At 35.6% G+C, this 20753-nt stretch overlaps 1 protein-coding gene across 2 annotated transcripts in view; it reads left to right on the forward strand.

Moving 5' to 3' along the window:
• Window positions 1–20753, forward strand: part of TOPBP1 (DNA topoisomerase II binding protein 1) — a 73281-nt gene that overhangs the window by 24346 nt on the left and 28182 nt on the right. For both annotated transcript variants that reach the window (XM_069473229.1, XM_069473230.1), the window contains exons 10-15: window positions 3502–3842; window positions 4847–5019; window positions 8958–9169; window positions 10774–11060; window positions 18660–18833; window positions 18924–19033. In XM_069473229.1, the coding sequence (XP_069329330.1) occupies window positions 3502–3842; window positions 4847–5019; window positions 8958–9169; window positions 10774–11060; window positions 18660–18833; window positions 18924–19033 (1297 nt within the window). The remainder of the gene's footprint in view (window positions 1–3501; window positions 3843–4846; window positions 5020–8957; window positions 9170–10773; window positions 11061–18659; window positions 18834–18923; window positions 19034–20753) is intronic.

Consider the following 20753-nt stretch of genomic DNA (forward strand, 5'->3'; position numbering starts at 1 on the left):
TTCCTAGAAGTTTTAGTTCTTTTAATAGTTTATATTATATTCGTGGTTTTTGTTCTTTATTTCTTGAAACACATTAAACCTATTGCAACATCTGAATTGGTGGGAGTGTTAATTTTGTCAATTATTGTTTATGGTGCCTAGTTTTCCCATGTGTTTTGTGGTTTTTATTGTGAACTTGTACTTATTAGGACTCTAGGAATTCTAAGAAACCTGGGGTAAGGGTTTGTTCCTCCAGAAAAGGTTCATGTATAGGTCTGCCAGGTGCCTAGGAGTTTACCAATTCAGTACACCTCTAAGTTTTTTGGCTGGAGGTTTCTTAGACCATCGGGCTAGTGTGAATTTGTACCCTAATTTACTTGGAGAACCAGCCTATGGTGACAAATTCTTAGGAGAGATGTTTTTCTCCTTGAACCAAAGCCAAGTGTACTTGTCATCTCCCTTTGCAGGGTGGATTTGTTGTTGTTTGTTGATTGGTTTTGTTCTATTTACTAAAAGTATTTCCCTTCAAGTGTTCTGGGTTTGTGTCCTCAGGGTACACTCTGCTCCACCAAAAGCTTGGTTCTTGTCCCTGGCATGATACCCTTAAATTCCAAGACAAGTCCAGTTGTTGTCTTAGTTGTATAGGTTACAAATAGTTGGGCTAGCCATCAGCCCTATTAACCACATAATGGTCTGGATTCATGCTACTATTTCATTTTTAGCCCTTGAGGATTTCCTTTGTTTTATTTTGAATTTTGCTATGCGTTTATAAGGACACCTTTAATATTTTATTCTATAATTCGGGGTGCTTTTTAGTGAACTCTCATAAAACCCTTTCAAATATATAGCCTATCATATTTCTAGAAAGACAATTCCTAACATTCCTTTTTTATGCACACTATTTCTGTTTGTTTTGTATTGCAAAATTGACTTTTATCAAACCATTTTTTTTATGCCTTAGTATTGCATCCCATCAGAACATCATCCCAATTTGCTAGGATGCTCTGGTATAAAGAAGCCACAAATTGACTGAAAGCAATTTTATAGATACACTGTCCTTCAGCAAGGGTGCTTGGTAGAGGGCAGGTGATTAGTCTGAAATCTACATTTGTAAGGCAGCTAGTGGTTAACTGACCTTATCAGGATTAAGTGACAGTAAATCTCAGTGGATCCCCAGGCACCTTAGAAAGGATATAATAAAGTATTTTACAATTAATTCTTTTTTTTTGTCCCTTAAGAGGCAGGGTCTTGCTCTGTCATCCAGGGTGGACTGCAGTGACGCAATCATAGTTCATTGCAGCCTCAAACCCTGGCCGCAAGTGATCCTCCTGCTTCAGCCTCTCAAAGTACTGAGATTACAGGCGTGAGCCACTGAGCCTGGCCACAATTAATTCTTAAAGCAAAATTGCTTTTGATTTAAAAGAGATTTTTCAATAATAGGTTTACCAAGTAGTGTCTGTTGGACTTCTGAGTGAGATCTGTTTGAAAAAGGTATTGTACTACTAAAATGAATGGAAAGAACTGCTATAGAACATGTTAATTTATTATGAGTATCTTAATAACTTCAGAGTTTTACTTATAGTTTCTAAAAACTAAGTACTGGCTGGGCGTGGTGGCTCATGGCTATAATCCTAGCACTTTGGGAAACCAAGGCAGGAAGACTGCTTGAGCCCAGGAGTTCGAGACCAGCCTGAGCAACATAACAAGACCCTATCTCTACAAAAAAATTTTTTTAAAATTTTTAGGCATGGTGACATATACCTGTAGTCCCAGCTCCTCAGGAAGCTGAGATGGGAGGAGTTCAAGGCTGCAAGTGAGCTATGATTGTTCTGCACGCTAGCCTGCGTGAGAGAGGGAGACCTTATCTCAAATAAAGAGAACTTAGTATTTCTAGTTTGTTTTTATAGTAGTAATCTAAAATTCTACTGGGTTTCTTCTTTTCATCTCACCAGCAATATACAGACATCAAACAAAGTTATTTTTTTCTCCTAGATATGACTGCGAAATAATTGTAATTATAAAAAGTGTTTTTAACCTTTAAAACAAACTGTTTACATTTTAACAAACTTCTGAAAAACAAACTTTCCAGAATGTTTTATAGTATCATGTCACCTTTATTTCCATGTAAACTTACTCATTCTCATGAGTATTTCTATAAATGGTAAATATACTATTATCCCTTATTCCTTATAGCTAAAACTGAGGGTTAAAGAGGTTGTAAAAGTAGAACCCAACTCTCTTGTCTTCCTAATAAGTAAATGCAACTATGCTTCCTCAGAATGTCAATAAGAGCAATTTAAATACTTAAATTGAGTAGGAGTCCTAAGTTTCTGATATATATTGGAGTAATTTATTTAAAAATGAAAATGCTAATGTCTTGGACATGAGGATAGAAGAAGGTGGCATTATAACAGTGTTTTGAACTCTGGAGTCAGACTTTGGTTCATATCTCATTTCTTCCACTTAATAATATAACTTTAGGCAAGTTACATAACCTCTATAAGCCTGATATTCCCTTTGAAGAAAAAGGATATACTGATACTGTCAACCTCATAGTTTTCCTGATGTGAGCATTACATACATGTAAAGCAGTTAGGCATGGTGCCCATATGAGTGACTGAATGAATCCTTAAACAGCTGCCAGCCTTGTTGGGATTCCATAAAGTAAGGCAAACTTTTTCTCCAAAAGGGTTGACAGTAAATATTTTAGGATTTTGCTGATCATATCCTGCCTCTGTCACGTATACTATTTTGTTTTGTTTTGGCAACTATTTAAAAATGTAGAAATCATTCTTAATTCTCAAACTGTACAAAAACAGGCTGTGGGTCCAATTTGGCCCCTAGGCTATAGTTCGCCAACTCTTGGCACAAAGTGTCACCTTCCGACACAGCACCACTAGAGTTTTCAAAAACACACCATTTTTATTTCTTGAACTTTTAGCCTTAATATAAGTGTTTATTGCATATTAGTGACTGAATGTTTTAGTTAATGACATTTTTACGTAGCTATGTTTTTTTCTTTTACTGCGCATCTGTCAGCCAACTTTATCCTAAAATAAAATCGTTGAGACCATTTGCTTTGGGTCCTTGATCAGTTGTTGTCTTAAGAAATCTGCATAGATGCTTAGTAGCTCCAATTTTGATATGATACATTTTAGGAATTTTAAAGATAGAAGTAATTATGATTCTCTTAGCACATTTATAGTTATTTCCACGTTAAGGGCTTGACATTTATACCACTTGGGCCTGTTGATTCTGTTTCTCCCTTAATGATTTTTTTCTCAATTCTATAGTGAATTATCTAAACCAGTTTTGGACTAAGTCCTGCTGAAGCTTCATAATTTTCAACTAATTCAGGTTTGTAGTATACTAGAAATACTTAGAACTAACATGATTGCTGTTGTCCTCCCTAATGGAGGAAGTGTGATCAAAATTCCCAGAATCCATGTCACATTAATATCCTTGGCAGGAAATAAACTTTATAAGATAAACTGTTAGAAAACATTTCTTTTTCTCTTTCAGTTGAAGCTAAGAAGTCTGAAGTTGGGCCCTTTAATGATTCTACTCATGTTGAGACCTTTAATGATTCTACTTACATTTTGCAAGAAGAAAACCGGTCTTCCATCAGTCATTGTCTCCCTGATGCATCTACAATTACCGAAGAGGGCTTATTTAGCCAAAAGAGTTTCCTTGTTTTGGGTTTTAGTAATGAACATGAATCTGCTATTGCAAGCATCATAAAAGAAAATGCTGGAAAAATTATATCCTTTCCGAGCAGAACTGTTGCTGATTATGCTGTGGTTCCCCTGCTGGGGTGTGAAGTAGAAGCAACCGTGGGAGAAGTCGTCACAAATACATGGCTGGTATGAAAACACTATCGCAGTTGAGATACAGTATTGAAGGATATCTCAGTGCAGCGGGGTTAATGTTTATTTCTTAGGCAGTTCAACTTAGGTGAAATATTGTTTGGATTTGAGCACTGTCTCGATTTTGCTTTTAGCAAGGGAATAAATACAAAAATGTAGAAGCTACTTTGGCTTGTTCCTGGTGGGGTAGAGGTTACTATTAATATTTCCCGGGGGCCACAGTAGCAACATTCCTTCTTAAGAGTTTACTCCAGGTCATCTCATACTATTTGTCTTTCCTATTTTCTCACAACCAAAGCATGACATGTGGTTTTGTATATCCCACCTTGTTAACTCATCACTGATAACTTCACTATTGATTTTTATTTTACTTATTTATTCATTTATTTTGAGACAGAGTCTCACTCTGTTGCCCAGGCTAGAGTGCCGTGGCGTCAGCCTAACTCACAGCAACCTCAGACTCCTGGGCTCAGGCTATCCTCCTGATTGAGCCTCCCCAGTACCTGGGACTACAAGCATGTGCCACCATGTCTGGCTAATTTTTTCTGTTTTTAATAGAGACAAGGTCTTGCTCTTGCTCAGGCTGGTCTCAAACTCCTGACCTCAAACGATTCTCCCACTTCAGCCTCCCAGAGTGCTGGGATTACAGGCATGAGTCACCATGCCCAGTCCTACTATTGATTTTTTTTTTTTAACTTTCCAATAATGGAGAAAAAAAAATTATAAACTAATAAATTGGAAAAAATGAAATTTAAAGCAATATTCAGTAACTCCAGTGATAAATATTACTGATTTTTAATGTCCTAATGTGATGAATTGGTGTATATATGTTTCTTTAAATATTGTAATTTGAAATGTATTGAGAATGAGCATATGTAAGTTTGTATTAAAGTAAAATTTCTTTTCATCAAAACTAAAATTACTGCTCCTATAACTGAACCATTGTTAACCCCTGGTTGCTTATTTCAGGTTGGCTTTATTGTTTCTCTTATTTTTAAAAGGTTACTTGTATAGACTATCAGACTTTAATGGATCCAAAGTCGAATCCTCTCTTTACACCAGTCCCAGTGATGACAGGAATGACTCCTTTAGAAGACTGTGTTATTTCCTTCAGCCAGTGTGCTGGAGCAGAAAAAGATTCTTTGATATTCTTAGCAAAGAGCCTTGGAGCAAGGTATGTAGTATTTTCAGTGCATCTGCTATTGTGGTATACCTTTTTATATATTTGTTTTGACTTACTGGAGAGCACTCAGATTACAATTTGCTTGCCATGTCTTTATTATATTTATGGCTGGTGTGTAGGGTATCTTTATGAAGGCTCAAGGTGGCAGAGGGGAAGATGCTACCATCTATGCCTGGAAAACTGTGGGCATTAATGCTTTATTGGATTAGCCACCAGGAAAGGGAATATTTAATGCTGATACCTGGGCCATTACTGAATAAGTGCTTGTCTAAAAATTATATTCTTCCATGTGCCATATGGATGATTTATTCTTTCTTAGTATAATTTCTCTGGTTTTGGGCCAGAAATACAAATGTTAAGTGAGAGCAATGAACACTTTGATAGAAAGAAAATGGATTTAAAAGTTACTTCCAAAATCCATATTGACCCAACCTCTAATTGAACATTAGATGGTGGCTGTTTCAAAAAGAAGCAGAACCTTATTATGTCAATAAATGTAAATGAACTAAACTTTTATATTAAAGGTAAAATACTTTTAGGTTAGATCATAAAGCAAAACATGACTATGCTTTTGAACAAGAGACACACCTAAAACAAAGTGATTCAGAATATTTGGAAGAAACAAAAAGGATGGGCAAAATTTGTTAAGTAAATGCAAACAGAGAGAAAAAGTGTTGCAATTTTAGTGTCAGACAAGTTTGAATTCAAATAAAAAGGCATTAAACACAGCCTGGGCAATGTGAGACCTCATCTCTACAAAACAATTTTTTTTTAATTAGCTGGGCATGGTGGCACATGCCAGTAGTCCCAGCTACTCAGGAGGCTAAGGTGGGGGGATCACTTGAGCCCAGGAGTTTGAGGCTGCAGCGAGCTATGATTGCACCACTGCACTCCAGCCTCGGTGACAGAGCAAGACACCATCTCGAAAGAAAATAAATCTTGTTAAAAAGCATTAAACAAGAAAAAGAAGAGTACTGCAAATAAAGAGTGCTATTCACACTGAAAATAAAATATGTATGTACCAAATAGAGCATCATTATCATTTATAGAGCAAAAACAACAGGAGATATAAGGAAGAATCAACAGAAGCATATTACTTGTAGGAGACTTCTTATCTTTTACTCCATGACAGGTCAGATTCACAGAAAACAAGGAAGGGTATAGACTTAAACACATTATTAATTAGATATCTACCCTGAAACAGTGAACATACCTTTTCAAGTGACCCTCATAAACATTGCCTGTGAGAAACATTGGCCACAAAGAAAATCTCAGTAATTTCTTTAATGTGGAAAGAGTGTAGACCATATTCTCTCATCACAGTGCAAAAAAACTAGAAATGAATAGCAAAAATAGAAAATGAAAAGACCCTATCAATTGGAAATTTAAAAACTGTTTTTAATAACTCTTGGTTCAAAGAGGAAATCAAAACCATTTATAAGCTTAGAAGTAGCTATCAACCCAATAATAACAAGCAACTCATGTCCAGATTATAATCTTAAAATACCAAAATACCATTTGCTGCTAAAAGAAACTAAAGCTTGATGAAATGGTTACTTCCAGATCTGGGGGAGAAACTGTACTGGTAAGTAAAGACTACTAAGGAGGATTGTGTCAAACGTATCTCCACTGGCCCTAAACAGGAAAATTTTAAGTATCAGTAACTGCAGTGTATCTAAACACATCAAATATTGCTTAACTCATGACTTCATAATGATGCCAAACAAACTAAGGTAATTGGTCACCTTTGCAAGGTGCTGGGGAACCAACCCATTATTTTGAAAGCTGGCAAAGGGAAAAGATGAGGTTCTTACCTTGCATTTCCTATACAGTCTGCATCAGGATAACATGACAGTGGATGAGGCAAAGTTTTCCGCTATAGAGGTATTCCAAGACATAAGAAATGATAGGATTGTAACTCCTAATGAGTGAAAAAATCTAGGCATTGTACATCAATAGTTAATCACACAGTAAAGAGACAACAAGGCATTATATGCCTCCTAATGAAGGATACACCACCACCCTGAAGTAGTCTTGCCGAAAAAATTAAACCTCAATCTGATAGTGCTTCTCAATCCAAATACCAATTGGTAGGAAATACAGAGAGGAGAGTAAATGGTAAACTATAACATAGTAATATAATCAGCAAAATTCAGACTTTGGTACAACTCTATGGTATAAATGATCCAGTGTCTTAAGTAAATGCATATTAAGGATGTGGAAAAAGAAAGGGGAACCTATAAGCTAAAAGACATAAACAGAAAACTAAACGTAATCTTTAAGGATGTGTTGTGTGATTAAAGAAGGGTAAAGAGTTGATTACCATAAATGTCCAACTAGTGGCCACTATTAAGAGGGGAAGGAAGAGGAGTTGTAGGGCATGTTGGAGAGGTTCTGAGATGGCCAGCAAGATTCTGTACTCTGACATGGGTGGTAGATACAAGGGTCCTCACCTTATAGTAATTCATTAAGCTGTATATTTCCTTTTTTGCTGTGTTCTGTATTTGAATTATATTAAACAGTAAAAAGGTTTTGTTTTTTTTTAAACTGTAATTGTGGAAAATAACAACAGAAATGGCAACAGACTCCATTGGATACAACGAAAGCAATGCTCAGAAAAATTCAGTAAAGTGGCTATGCAGAAAAATAATATTTGGAAATCAATGACCTTCATATATACAAATAGCTAATTAAAAGAGCTAATGGAAGCAAAGGCAAGTTCAGCATGAAACTTGGAGGACTTACAGAAAACTTGTAAAATGCTGTCGAAGGGAACAAAATATTTAACAAGATTTGAACAGTAGGAAGGATCTGCATATTCTTAGAAAAGAAGACTAGTAATCATAAAGAAGTTTCTGTCATCCCCTTTGTTAATGTATAAATTTAACATGATTCAAATGAAAATACCAACAAAATTTTTTTAGGGAGGGCACTAAGCAAATTTATTCTAAAATTCATATGAAAATATTAGCAAGCAGGAAAGTCATGAAAATTCTGAAATAAGATAATTGGGATTAGCCCTAACAGTTATTAAAATATATTTTGTGAAACCTCACTAAATAACAGTGTGGTTATATGTAGCAGAAAATTTAATGAATGAACAGCAAGTCTAGTAGTAGACTCAAATACAAACAGGAATTTAGTTTATCATAAAAGTGACATTTCAAGTTGTTGAGAAACAGATGGCATATTTGATAAATAGGATTTGATAAAATTGGAGCCTTATCTCAAACCCCTAAGTACCAAATGAATCAGTAGGTTAAATGTAAAAAGTGAAACTAAGAAAGTGCTAAGAGAGACATAGGAAATTTAAAAAGCCTTAATAATCAGGAACTAGAACATAAAACCCAGATGTCATAGAAGAAAATGCTGAATTCTGTTTATATCTCAAGTAGTAGACTTCTTTTTCTACCCCGTATTCTCTGTGTTTAGTATCCTGTGATCTTGAGTGAATCACTTAATTTCTCTGTGTTTTTTCTTACATCTGCAAAATATAATATTTCTCAAATATTGAGAGAATTGAATGAGATTATATGTGAAAATGCTTTGGCAAGTTGTAGTAGGTTAAAAAAATATATAATGTGTTATTTACACATTTTGCTCCTGTTATTGTTCTATGCCTCCTTTTGGAAGGAAAGGACAAGGTGGGTGGGTGATGACTAATTAAGGAGGTAATTTTTCTATTCTTTGAAAGTCTAATTTACTTTTTTTTTGTAAAAAGTTTATTATAGCAATACATTTTTATCCTAGAATAAGCATTTGTAAGGGAAGTAACTTAATTTAGGATAGAATAAATCAACTTTTAATCGGTGTGTATTTTCTTATGCTTACGTGAACTCTAACCACACTATTGTATTAGAAACTTTGTTCTAAGTTTGCTGGCTAATTGTATATATGACAATTTGCTTTTCTTTAAATATAAATTTCAGTGTTCAAGAATTCTTCGTTCGAAAAGCCAATGCAAAAAAAGGGATGTTTGCCAGTACACATCTTATATTGAAAGAGCCAGGTGGTTCTAAATATGAAGCTTCAAAGAAGTGGAATTTACCGGCAGTCACTATAGCTTGGCTGTTGGAGACTGCTAGAATGGGAAAGAAAGCAGATGAAAGCCATTTTCTGATTGAAAATTCACCTAAAGAAGGTTAATACTTTTATTTTGTTCTTTTATATATGTTTTTACAACTTGATGATTTGTGGGATATAAATGTACCAAAGCTGCTTTTTAGGAAAGGTCATTGATTTCTACTTTTCATGTTGGGTACAGTGAGCCACTGTTGGGCCTTTGTTATTGAGTGATCAAATAAATGTGTGTTCATAGCGCAAATGTTTAATTTGTATCTGTACTCTCAAGTGTAGGAAGTATCTGAAAAGCTAGTTAGATGTAAAAAAATGAAAGCTAGAAGATAATAATACCAGGAGCAATTTAGGGACTCAGTGTTTGAAGTCTAAAGATGAGAGCTTGGGTTGTATTTACTATTGGTTTCTTCTTTGGCTGACACTAACACACCATGTAATTATTGTGCTCTCTCTCCTCTCATCTTTGGGCTTTTGCATTTTTACTCTAGACCACCTGACACTTGTGCTGCTCTTCCTCCTTATCTTTCAGTTCTCAGCTAAGATGTCACTTTTCCTGGGAAGCCATCCTTGACTCACCAAGTATGACCTTTATCATGCCTAACATTTTGTTCCACCATAGCACCCTGTGTTATCCCTTTTATAGCTCTTATCCCAGTTTTATAATGCTGATTTACTTTTGTGTCTCCTTGCTAAACTATAAGTTCCAGAAAGGCAGGAAATGTGCATGTCTTATGAATTATGTATTTCCAATGTCTGACATTAGGCCTGGCATGGAGTAACCATCTAATAAGTCTTTTTCTTAAATGTTGGAAAAAGGTAGAAGGAGGGGTAAGAGAATATAGTAGTCTCTCTTGTAAGATGATGACATCCCTGGGCAAACTTCAGAGACAAATCAGCAGCTTGGAAATTACCTCTCAGAGCCATTACTTTTTTACCCAGACAGACTGGAAATTTTATGACAGAGACAAAAGTGACATTTAGGTCACTTTAACACATTAACTACCATGTGAGTTGTATTTAACTCACACTAGTTTTGAGCCTGGGGCCTCGTGAAGCATATATGTAAGTCACACATATCTTCACCTTGGGAGCTACATGAACTATTTTTCAAGTTGCATATAACTCACACAGAAAACGATAAAAAAATAACAAATTTTTCATTAAATTAGAAAGGATCATTTTGTTTTCAAAGTTTTTATTCTATTTTTGTAGAATAAAATGCCGTGGCCCCGAGGAAAAAATCTTTTCTTCTAGTGTGCCAGTCAATGTGTTAAAATTCCACTAAGGAGTTTCCAAGAACTTAACTGTAGTTAACTCTGAGTATATGTAATTGCAATTTTCTTTTTACTCTGCTATTGACTAGGGTGACATTCACTGATGTAATTTTTGGCAAATAGGTTTGTTGAGACCATTTTAAAGTATAACAAGATGAAATAGGAAATGCATTTTTATTATTTGTTTCAGTTAATGTGCTTGTATAACTCAACACATGTATCAATACATCATCTGGTTTGTTTCTTGGAAAGTAGGTATGTAAGTTTGTGGTTTAAAGAGTTCCAAAGGGTTAACATGAAAACTAACAAGATATAAAACATTGCTTCTTGTGTATGGGGAAAAAAAGTGGGCCTTAATGGCTCATGTTTCTTTCTTTTCATTTTCAATCTCTAGAACAAAGTTTGGAAACTGAAATAACAAATGGGATGAATCTAAATCCAGATACTCCAGAGCGTCCTGGCGTATACCCAGAAACTCACAGAAAAACAGCTGTTACACCGTTAGATATGAACCGCTTTCAGAGTAAAGCTTTCCATGCTGTGATCTCACAACATGCCAGACAAGCTTCAGGCTCCCCAGCAGTAGGACAGCCACTTCAGAAGGAGCCCTCGTTACACCTGGATACACCATCAAAGTTTCTGTCCAAGGACAAGCTCTTCAAGCCTTCCTTTGATGTGAAGGTAAGGTTTATAGGAGAAGGTCCCAGAGTTAACGGTTTTGTAAAGTTAAAGCACCAAATTCTGTCACTTCTAAAGTGTAGTACTAATAGTAAATTTTCCAGAAGGCCAGGTGTGGTGGCTCACACCTGTAATCCCAATACTTTGGGAGGATTTCTTGAGGCCAGGAATTTGAGACCAGCCTGAGCAACATAGTGAGACCCTATCTCTACAAAAAAAACCCTTTTCTTTAACTGGGTGTGGTGGTGCATGCCTGTGGTCCGAGCTACGTAGCTACTTGGGAGGCTGAGGCTGGAGGATTGCATGAGCCCAGGAATTTGAGATTATAGTGACCTATGATTGTGCTGCTGTGCTCCAGCCTGGGCTGTAGAGTAAGATCTTGTCTGAAAAAAAATAAATAAATAAATAAAAAATTTTCAGATACGTTGGCAAGTAGGTTCATATTATTGAGTCCTAGTATATACACCCAAGGTTGAGGTAACAGCTGTAGATATATATGCTGTGAAATCTGACATCTGGATGCAAGTCTTAGATCTGTCTTGAACTGTATGTCTCTAGGCATTTAACATATCTGAGCATCAGTTTCTTTTATACAAAGAGGATAGTTAACACTTGCTCTGAAAACTCACAGATTTATTACAAGGATCAAATAAAATAGAATGATGAAAACATTTTATAAACTATAAAATAATATAAACACATTGCTACATGTATATTGATTCTAGGAGTACACTGAGGGTTTGCTTTCTGAAATGTCAATATTATCACCTTATTTTTAGAGTATGGCTCCCTTTCTGCAAAATTCATTTGCAAATCAAGGGCTAATGTAACCTTCCAGATGGTTTTCTTTTATTTCCCAAAGATGATTTTTATCACTTCCTTTTATAGATTTTGGCCTCTAAAGTGGCTCTTCAAACCATTGTCTATGATTTCTTTATCCATGAATCTTTACAAATTATTGTACCCATTAATCTATTGATGTTTTGCTCATAGGGTGTTAAGAAGCAACATTTTAATAATTTTTACTAATGTTACTGCTTTGGAGAAGATTTATTATAAAGTTTATGGATTGTTCATCATCAAAAAATAAATACTAATTGATATCCAGGACAATTTTCTCCAAGCTAATTTATGTTTTTATCTTTGGTCCGAATTCCAGTGACCCACATGAAAAAAATGTGTCTTCAATATTATGATGAACTTAAAATCCTGAGTGTTCACGTGAACTCTCTTTTGAAGTAACATTTTGTGTTGTGATTAACACTGTGCTGCTATTGCCATAAGAAATAAAGGAAAATCACTATCTTGGGAACTGCTAGATCTAGGATCGAGCCTCTTTGCCTCTTGCTGCCTTTTAAAAACAATTCAATCTCCTTGGACTTCATTATTCCCATCTGTAACACATGGAGTAAATCCAGATGATCTCTGAAGTCTTATATCTCACAGATTTTTTAAATAATAAATTAAATAATACTGGTAGGCAAAAGAATGGTAGAAATATTTCCAGCCATTCAGACTATTCTTTTTTCGATACTTTGCAATAAATTTTGCGGTGGAAAGTGGATACTTCTAAAACAGTCTTAGTATAAAAAAACACGTTTAAAGATTTCATTGTTTAGAGTCATAGTTTATTTAGCAGTGTTTTTTCTCTTTTGATGGTACATAAATAATGCTTCATCTTATACTCAGTGGTTCTTCAAACTGATGTAATATTGTATATTTAATTCTTTACTCAAAACATAAAAGGGCCATGGAATAATCACAAAATTGGCCATCTCTTAGGCCTCACCAAAAAAGTAATTCACCTCTTATTTAAACTTAATTTTTAATTGATATACATCAGAAAAGTACAATAAATTGTTCTGCTAAATGAAATATTATTGTTAACAGTTGGGAAGCCACTATACATGTTCAGATAGAGACCCCTGCCAATACCTTAGAACTTTCCCCGTTTCCCTGTCACTGCTTCCTCCCTCTTCCCTAAAGGTAACAAACACTCTTGACTTCTAATGCTGTAGTTTTGTTGTATCTGTTTTTGACTTTTAAATAGGTAGAATCATAGTATGTATTCTTCTGAGTCTGTTTTGTTATTGTTTTTCAGCCTTCATTTAGGAGATTTGTCCATGTAGCTGCGTGTAACTATAGCTCATTTATTTCATTGTATAGATATATACAATTTACCTTTCCAGTCTACTATTGATAGGCATTTAGTTGCTTAATAGTTTTTTGCTCTTTCAAAATAATATTACTATGAACTTTCTTGTGCATGTCTCTTGGAATCTGTGTGCACGTATTACTGTTTGGTATATATCTAGAAGTGAAATTACTGGGATGTTTTTCCACTTTAGTAGAGAATGACAAACTGCCAAAGTGGTTGTTGGATCAGTGTATACTTCCCACAGTAAGTGTATTGAGAGTCCTTAGTCTTTCTTATCCTTGCTGATACTTGGTATTATAAGTTGTTTTATTTTACTTTTTACTTCAAAATAATTTCTAACTTACAAAAAGTTGCAAAATAAAAATAGTTATAGGGAATATCCATTATATCCTTTACTCAGATATATAGTGTTTTCATTATTATTTTTTAGAAATGTTATAATTTCTGTTATGTTTCTCCTTTAACCCAAAGTCTAAATTTCTAGGTGGAAGGACTTTTTTGTTTCATTTTAACTTTCTAGTTTTACTGCAGTGTGGTCAGAGTGTTTGTAATATTTTTACCTGACAGAACTTAACAGTGTTATTTTTGTGCCCTGGTATATGACTGATTTGGGGAATATTCCTTGAGAAGACAATTTATTCTCTATCATGAGGGTGTAGCATTTGATGTATATCCAAAAGATCTAACTTACTGATTACATTGTTTAGATCTTTTATAGCCTTTCCTATTTTTTGTTCATTTGACCTGTCTTATATTAAGAGGTGTTTCCAAGTTTCTTATATTGGTGTGTTTCTGCTTCTCCTGACGTCTTGTGTGTGGTTTTTGTTTTAAATAAGTAGTTCCTTATTAATTGGTACATAGATATTCATAACTTTTTATGTTAGTTGGAATGTGGAATGTGGCTTTCAGTGTTATAAATTATCTGGCTGGGCATGGTGTGGAGCACCTGTAGCCCCAGCTACTTGGGAGGCTGAGGCGGGAGAATCACTTGAGCCCAGGAGTTTGGGGCTGCAGTGAGCTATGATCACACCATTGCATTCTAGCCTGGGCAACAGAGCAAGACTTTGTAAACAATTTTTAAAAAAACTCCCAAATATGATAAATTGTCTCTTGCCTCATTGAATGCTTTTGGCTTGAAGTCTACTTTGGAATCAGGATTTCAATCCCTGTTCTCTTATAGTTTTCATTTACTTCATAAATTGAGTGTTCCTTCATTTTTAGCCATTTTACATTGCTGTGTTTTAATTTTATCTCCTCTATACAACACAGAGTCGGGTTTCCCTTTATTCACCAAGTTGAAAATCTTTTTCTTTTAATTAGATAAGTTAAGCCTACTCACATTTAATATGGCTTATATTTGGTCTCACTTCTGTCATATATTGTGTTGTAATTAACCCTCTGATTACATTATATATATAGTGATATTATGCCTCTTCGCTTGTTGTGTCTTTGTTTTTTTCCTTTTGGTATTAGGAAAGGGGTTTGTTTTGTTTATTCTCATTGTGACAATTATATTAATACTTTTTAGGGTGCCTGTAATCCCCCTTCTCCTTACTTAACCTTTTATTATTTGTGAGTTTTAAATGTTTTTTGACCCCTACTAATTGCCTGTATAACATTCAGTTATCTTATTCTGTTTCCCCCTTTTCTTTCTTCTATTGTTAATTGCATTTTTTTTACTTTATCAGAAAAGAAAATGTTGATATATTTTTCAACCCATTGACCTCACCCTTGTTTTGGTCTTAACTTTACAATTGAATATATGGAATGCTCACTGTCCTTTGTGAAGCTTTCCTGTCATCTTTCGGCAGGATGAAGTTCATCCTTTAGTAGATTCCTTAGAAAGGGCATGTGTGTACAGTATACATTGGGTTCTGCACTTTTAAAACTTATACTGTGGCCTTGACTGTTCAACAGATTGTTCGAATGTGCTATTCTATTCTTGGTCTGGAAGTTTTTTTTTTTTTTTTTCCTTCTTGAGTTTGCTGAAAATGCTCCTCCACTGCTGCCTTGCTTTGCATGTGTTGTTTTTGAAAAAAATCTGATGCCAATCTAATTTTCTTATCTTTGTAAGTTATTTTATCTTTTTGCCTGGAGGCCATGTGGAGTTTTCTTTTATCTTTAAGGTCCAATAGTTTTTTAAGACCATGTCTACAATATTAAGAATTCTCAGTTTTTCACAGTACATGGTGGGTTTTTAAATGTTTAAGATTTGGTTCCTTTCCATATTTTTGGTCTGAAAGATACGGAGAATGGAACTGCCAATGAACTGAGTTGAGTAGAACAGGTTGAGATTGGAGCCTAAAGGTCAAGAGTTCGTGCTTTAGGCACATTAAGTTTGAGATGCCTGTTATGGCCATTCCCCTAAAGTTTGGGGAATGATCTGGGCTAGAGATAGAAATTTGATACTGTGTCTTTATGTTTACATTTCTCTCAACTGTGAATGTTTCCATGTATGGTCAGTGTTTGGGTACATAAGTTTTGATAAATTTTAACTTTTATGATGGATTTGTATGTATTTTATGATAGTAAATGAGAAAATAGACTAGTATCTAAAAAAAAAAAAAGAAATTTGGGAATCTGAGTTTGTAGGTAATATTTAAAGCCATGTGGTAAAAGAGAGTAGGAGAAGGCAAAGAAGAAAAGAGTTCTAAGGAACACCTTGAGGTGATCACCTTTAGAGGAGGAACCAGCAAAGGAGCCACCAGGAAGAGAGGAGGAAAGCCTAGAGATTGTCTTAGAGGGCCGGGCGCGGTGGCTCACGCCTGTAATCCTAGCACTCTGGGAGGCCGAGGCGGGTGGATCGCTCGAGGTCAGGAGTTCGAGACCAGCCTGAGCAAGAGCGAGACCCCGTCTCTACTAAAAATAGAAAGAAATTATATGGACAACTAAAATATATATATACAAAAAAATTAGCCGGGCATGGTGGCGCATGCCTGTAGTCCCAGCTACTCGGGAGGCTGAGGCAGGAGGATCGCTTGAGCCCAGGAGTTTGAGGTTGCTGTGAGCTAGGCTGAAGCCACGGCACTCACTCTAGCCCGGGCAACAGAGTGAGACTCTGTCTCAAAAAAAAAAAAAAAAAAAAAAAAAAAAAAAAAAAAAAAAAAAAAAAAAAAAGAGATTGTCTTAGAGGCCAAGTAAGAAAAGTATTTCAAAGAGGAAGGAGGAGTTAACTGTGCCCAGTGCTGCTCAAAGATCAAGAAAGGTTTGAACAGAAAATTGGCCACTGGAATTTGCATTAGGGAGGTCAGAAGTAATCATAGCAGTAAGGGTTATGGTGGCATGGTGGAAGGGCAATCTGGTGTGGGTTCATAAGGGCATGTAAGAAGAATTGGAGACATTGAGTGTACACAATGCTTTTGAGGAGTCTTGCTGTGAAGGGGAGCCAAGAAATGGAGTCATAGCTATAGGGCAAAGTGAGGTCAAAAGAAGATGGTTTTGTTTTTAAGAGAGAAGAAATACTGTTAAGGCTGGTCTTTGTGTAGTGGTGTTTACAACTAACTGATCACAACCAGTTAAAGATACCTTTGTGCCTTCTCTACTCGCACTGCTTCACTTGACTAGTCTAAAAAATTAAAAAGTATAAAAAAACTTTTTAAATAAGAAATACTGTTTACGTGCCATTGTTGCTGATCCAGTTGAGATCCAATTAATGATGCAAATGAGAGAAGGGAGAATTGCTGGAGCTACTTCCTCAAGTTTGTGAGAGGGATCAGGACCTGGTTCCTAAGTGGAAGAAAGTATCAGGAGGGAAGCAGTGTTTATGGTGCAGGTGCTGATGGCAGGTAGAGGTGGTATGGGAGCTTCTTATTTTTATGTATGAGGAATCTTCTAAAATGCTTTGAAGAAATTTAGAAAAATAAAACTTTAGCATATAGAAAGATTTACTATGTTCTTGCAAAATAGATTAAGCATTGTAAAGACCTATAAAGGTAATGTAGATCCAGTCAAAATGCAAGCAGAAATAATACAAAAAATCTGAAAAAGAATAATTAGGGTAGGCACTAGCCCCGCCAGTTGTTAAAGCCTCCTGCACAGTTGTGATAATTAAAGCAGCTTGTTATTGTCATATGAGTAATCAAATCAGTGCGCAAGATTATACACCTTAGAAAGGGAAATTTATGTGACGCAGGTGGCATTCAAATCAGACAACTAGGTAGCTATCTGAGAATACATTTGGGATTAAAGCTCACACTTTACATCAGAATAAATTTTAGGTGATCAGATATTTACATGTAAGAAATGAAGCCATAAAAATTCCAAAACAGGTCTTAAATTTATTTGTTTTAAATAATCTCAGTGTGGTGAAGTCCTTTCAAACTGTAACATACCTCCTAAAAGAAATTAAAAATTCATCTGAATTTGACAGCATTAAAAAATTCTCCATGGTATAAATTTGACTTTGACAAATGACAAATTATGAACAAATATGTGGACATTAGATCACAGTGGATATGTGTACATGTAAATTCATACATAGTAATATAAAAATACATTCATACAAGTGAATATTTAAAAGACTAGCAATCCATTGGAAAAATGGGCAAAGGATAGGAACAGATGGTTGTCACAAATTATACATGCATAAATATATTTAACCTCATTCAGTATAAGAGAATGGGAAATTAAAGCATACAGATAAAAATTTTTAGCCTATCAGATTAACAAAAAAGAAAAATTTGATTACATACTGTGCTGTCAACCATGTTTGGAAACACACACTCCTCTCATACTTTGCTGATGAGAGTGCCAACATTGGTAGATATATTTTGCTTATAAAGTCCCCTTTACTCTTGTATGTGCAATAGGGTGTGTGTACAAGGTTATTCGTTGCATTGTTATACTAGCAAAAGATTGTTAACCTAAAAACTCATCAGTAGGACACAGGGTAAATACATTCTGATATATACATGGAATAATATGCAGATGTGAAAGAGAATGAACAAACCACTTGGACAACAGGAGCTTCCTTTGAGGAGGGAACTGTGGGTGGCTTGGGTGCCTGAATGTATTTTGTACTTTTGAAAATTTTTTTACAATTCTCAGGTCATTCTGGCTTTTTAACCTTATCTTGCTTATATCCATCCTTGCTTACTTGTCTCCTTCTGTGTTTTTGTGCAACTTCAATTTTAAGATTCAGGAAAATGTGGCTAGCACTGCTGAAAACGTACGTGTGTTATTCTCTTTGAACCAACATGCTGGACAGTATGGAATTTTTTTTCACAGTATATCGATGATAGTTTGTTCTTTTTATTGTTGTTTGGAGGAAAACCAGAGGAGGTTAAACTGTAATCCATTGATTTTGAAGGTTATCCCCCTTCTTTCTATTTAACCCCTCTCTTTTTTCTTCTTCCCTACTCTGTTGCCCCCTCTTGCCTTCTCTCCCTGCCTTTTCCTTTGTCTCCTCTTTTCTCCCTCTCTTTCCGTCTCCTCCATATGTGTAGGACGCACTCGCAGCCTTGGAAACTCCAAAAGGTCATAGCCAACAGAAAAGGAAACTGAGTACACCGCTCTCAGAAGTCATTGTCAGAAACTTGAAACTTGCTTTGGCAAATAGCTCTCGAAATGCTGTCGCTATTTCTGCCAGCCCTCAACTGAAGGACACCCGGTCAGAGAAGGTAGGGTCAGCTCTCTTATTAAAAGGAGGCTTTAGATAAAACATTTCAAACAATAATGGCTGATCTGTTTCTTTTATTTTTCATGGACAGGAAGAAGTTCCAAAGCCACTTCACCAGGTAGTGGTATGTGTTAGTAAAAAACTCAGTAAGAAGCAGAGTGAACTAAATGGGATTGCAGCCTCGCTAGGAGCAGATTACAGGTAGTTGGCACATCTTTTCTGTTGGGTGGTGATATAGCCTAAATTTATAAGGAAACCTAAACCCATGTGAACATCTACAATGAAACGTTTGTTTTTTAATGTGTATTATCTTCAAAATCTCTCCAGTTGACTTTTCACTTACATCCTTTGAAAAGACTTCACATATCAATTCACTCTTATATGTGTATTTTTTAGGTATATTCAACAAATATTTGAGAACCTATTTTTGTGCCACTCACTATCTAGAAAGTTGGGATCCATAAATGATCAGTACAGTCTAAAAGAATTCCTGTCTTCAAGGAGTTTATAGCCTGGTAATCCATCTGGTTCTGAAATTAAGTTTATTTTTACCTTAAAATAAACTTTGATTTTAGATTAGCCCTTCTGTGAGTGGTACTAAGTACTCTAGCAACCCTCCTGTAGTAAGATGGTCTTTTTTGAGCATGTTTCAATTTGTATTAATATCATTTTTAAGACTTTGGAGACATAGATGATCAGATCTACCCTCAACCTGACAGCCTAAAGTAGAGACAAATCTCCAGCACAAATGGCATCAGTATCAGGGACTGAGCAACTCTTGCTTATCCTATGCTGTCCTGAGTTGAGTGTACTCCTCCACTGTTGTGGTGCTAGCTTTGTTGACCACTTGTGTCCAGCCATTGACAGGTAGTGCAATGGTTGGTTTTATAAATAATGAATGGTTTGAGGAATGTGAGTAGTTTCATCTTTCCCTTTGGTAAGTCTTAGGCAGTTTTCTATTTGATAAAGAAATTAGGTTAGGAGAATATATTAATAAATATAAAATTTACCTGTAATTGTTATAAGCATCATGGTGTTTGATGCATCCATTGTGGAATAGTGAAGCTTTCTTATAACTACCTTATATTTGTATTATTATATTATTATATAACATTATTTACTGTTATATAATTATTATATTTATATTACCCATTGTCAGTTGCTGAGTATTATTCTCACAATAGCCCTATGACAAATATATATATGCATATATATATATATTTGTCAAAATTTTTTTTTTTTTTTTTTTTTTTTTTTTGAGACAGAGTCTCACTCTGTTGCCCAGGCTAGAGTGAGTGCCGTGGCGTTAGCCTAGCTCACAGCAACCTCAAACTCCTGAGCTCAAGCGATCCTCCTGTCTCAGCCTCCCGAGTAGCTGGGACTACAGGCATGCACCACCATGCCCGGCTAATTTTTTCTATATATATATTTTTAGCTGTCCATATAATTTCTTTCTATTTTTAGTAGAGATGGGGTCTCGCTCTTGCTCAGGCTGGTCTCGAACTCCTGAGCTCAAACGATCCACCCACCTCGGCCTCCCAGAGTGCTAGGATTACAGGCGTGAGCCACCGCGCCCGGCCTGTCAAAATTGAATGCTTCTTTGGATTTTCTGTTTGGATGTGGACTTGATACAAGACTTAAAAGGGAACATTTAGGATTTTGTTTCTATAAGATTTAAAATGGCAGTCCTCTCGATGTAAAAATAGAGCTGGGCATGGTAACTCACGCTTGTAATCCCAGCATTTTAGGAAGCTTAGGCAGGAGGATTCCTTGAGACCAGGAGTTTGAGACAAGCCTGGGCAACACAGCAAGACCCTGTTTCTAAAAAAAAAAAAAAAAAAAAATAGAAAAATTAGGTGGGCAGGGTAGTGTGCACCTGTAGTTCCAGCTACTCAGGTGGCTGAGGCAGGAGGATCACTGG

Source organism: Eulemur rufifrons, chromosome 7 (genome assembly GCF_041146395.1).
Source record: "Eulemur rufifrons isolate Redbay chromosome 7, OSU_ERuf_1, whole genome shotgun sequence".
Taxonomy (NCBI): Eukaryota; Metazoa; Chordata; class Mammalia; order Primates; family Lemuridae; genus Eulemur; species Eulemur rufifrons.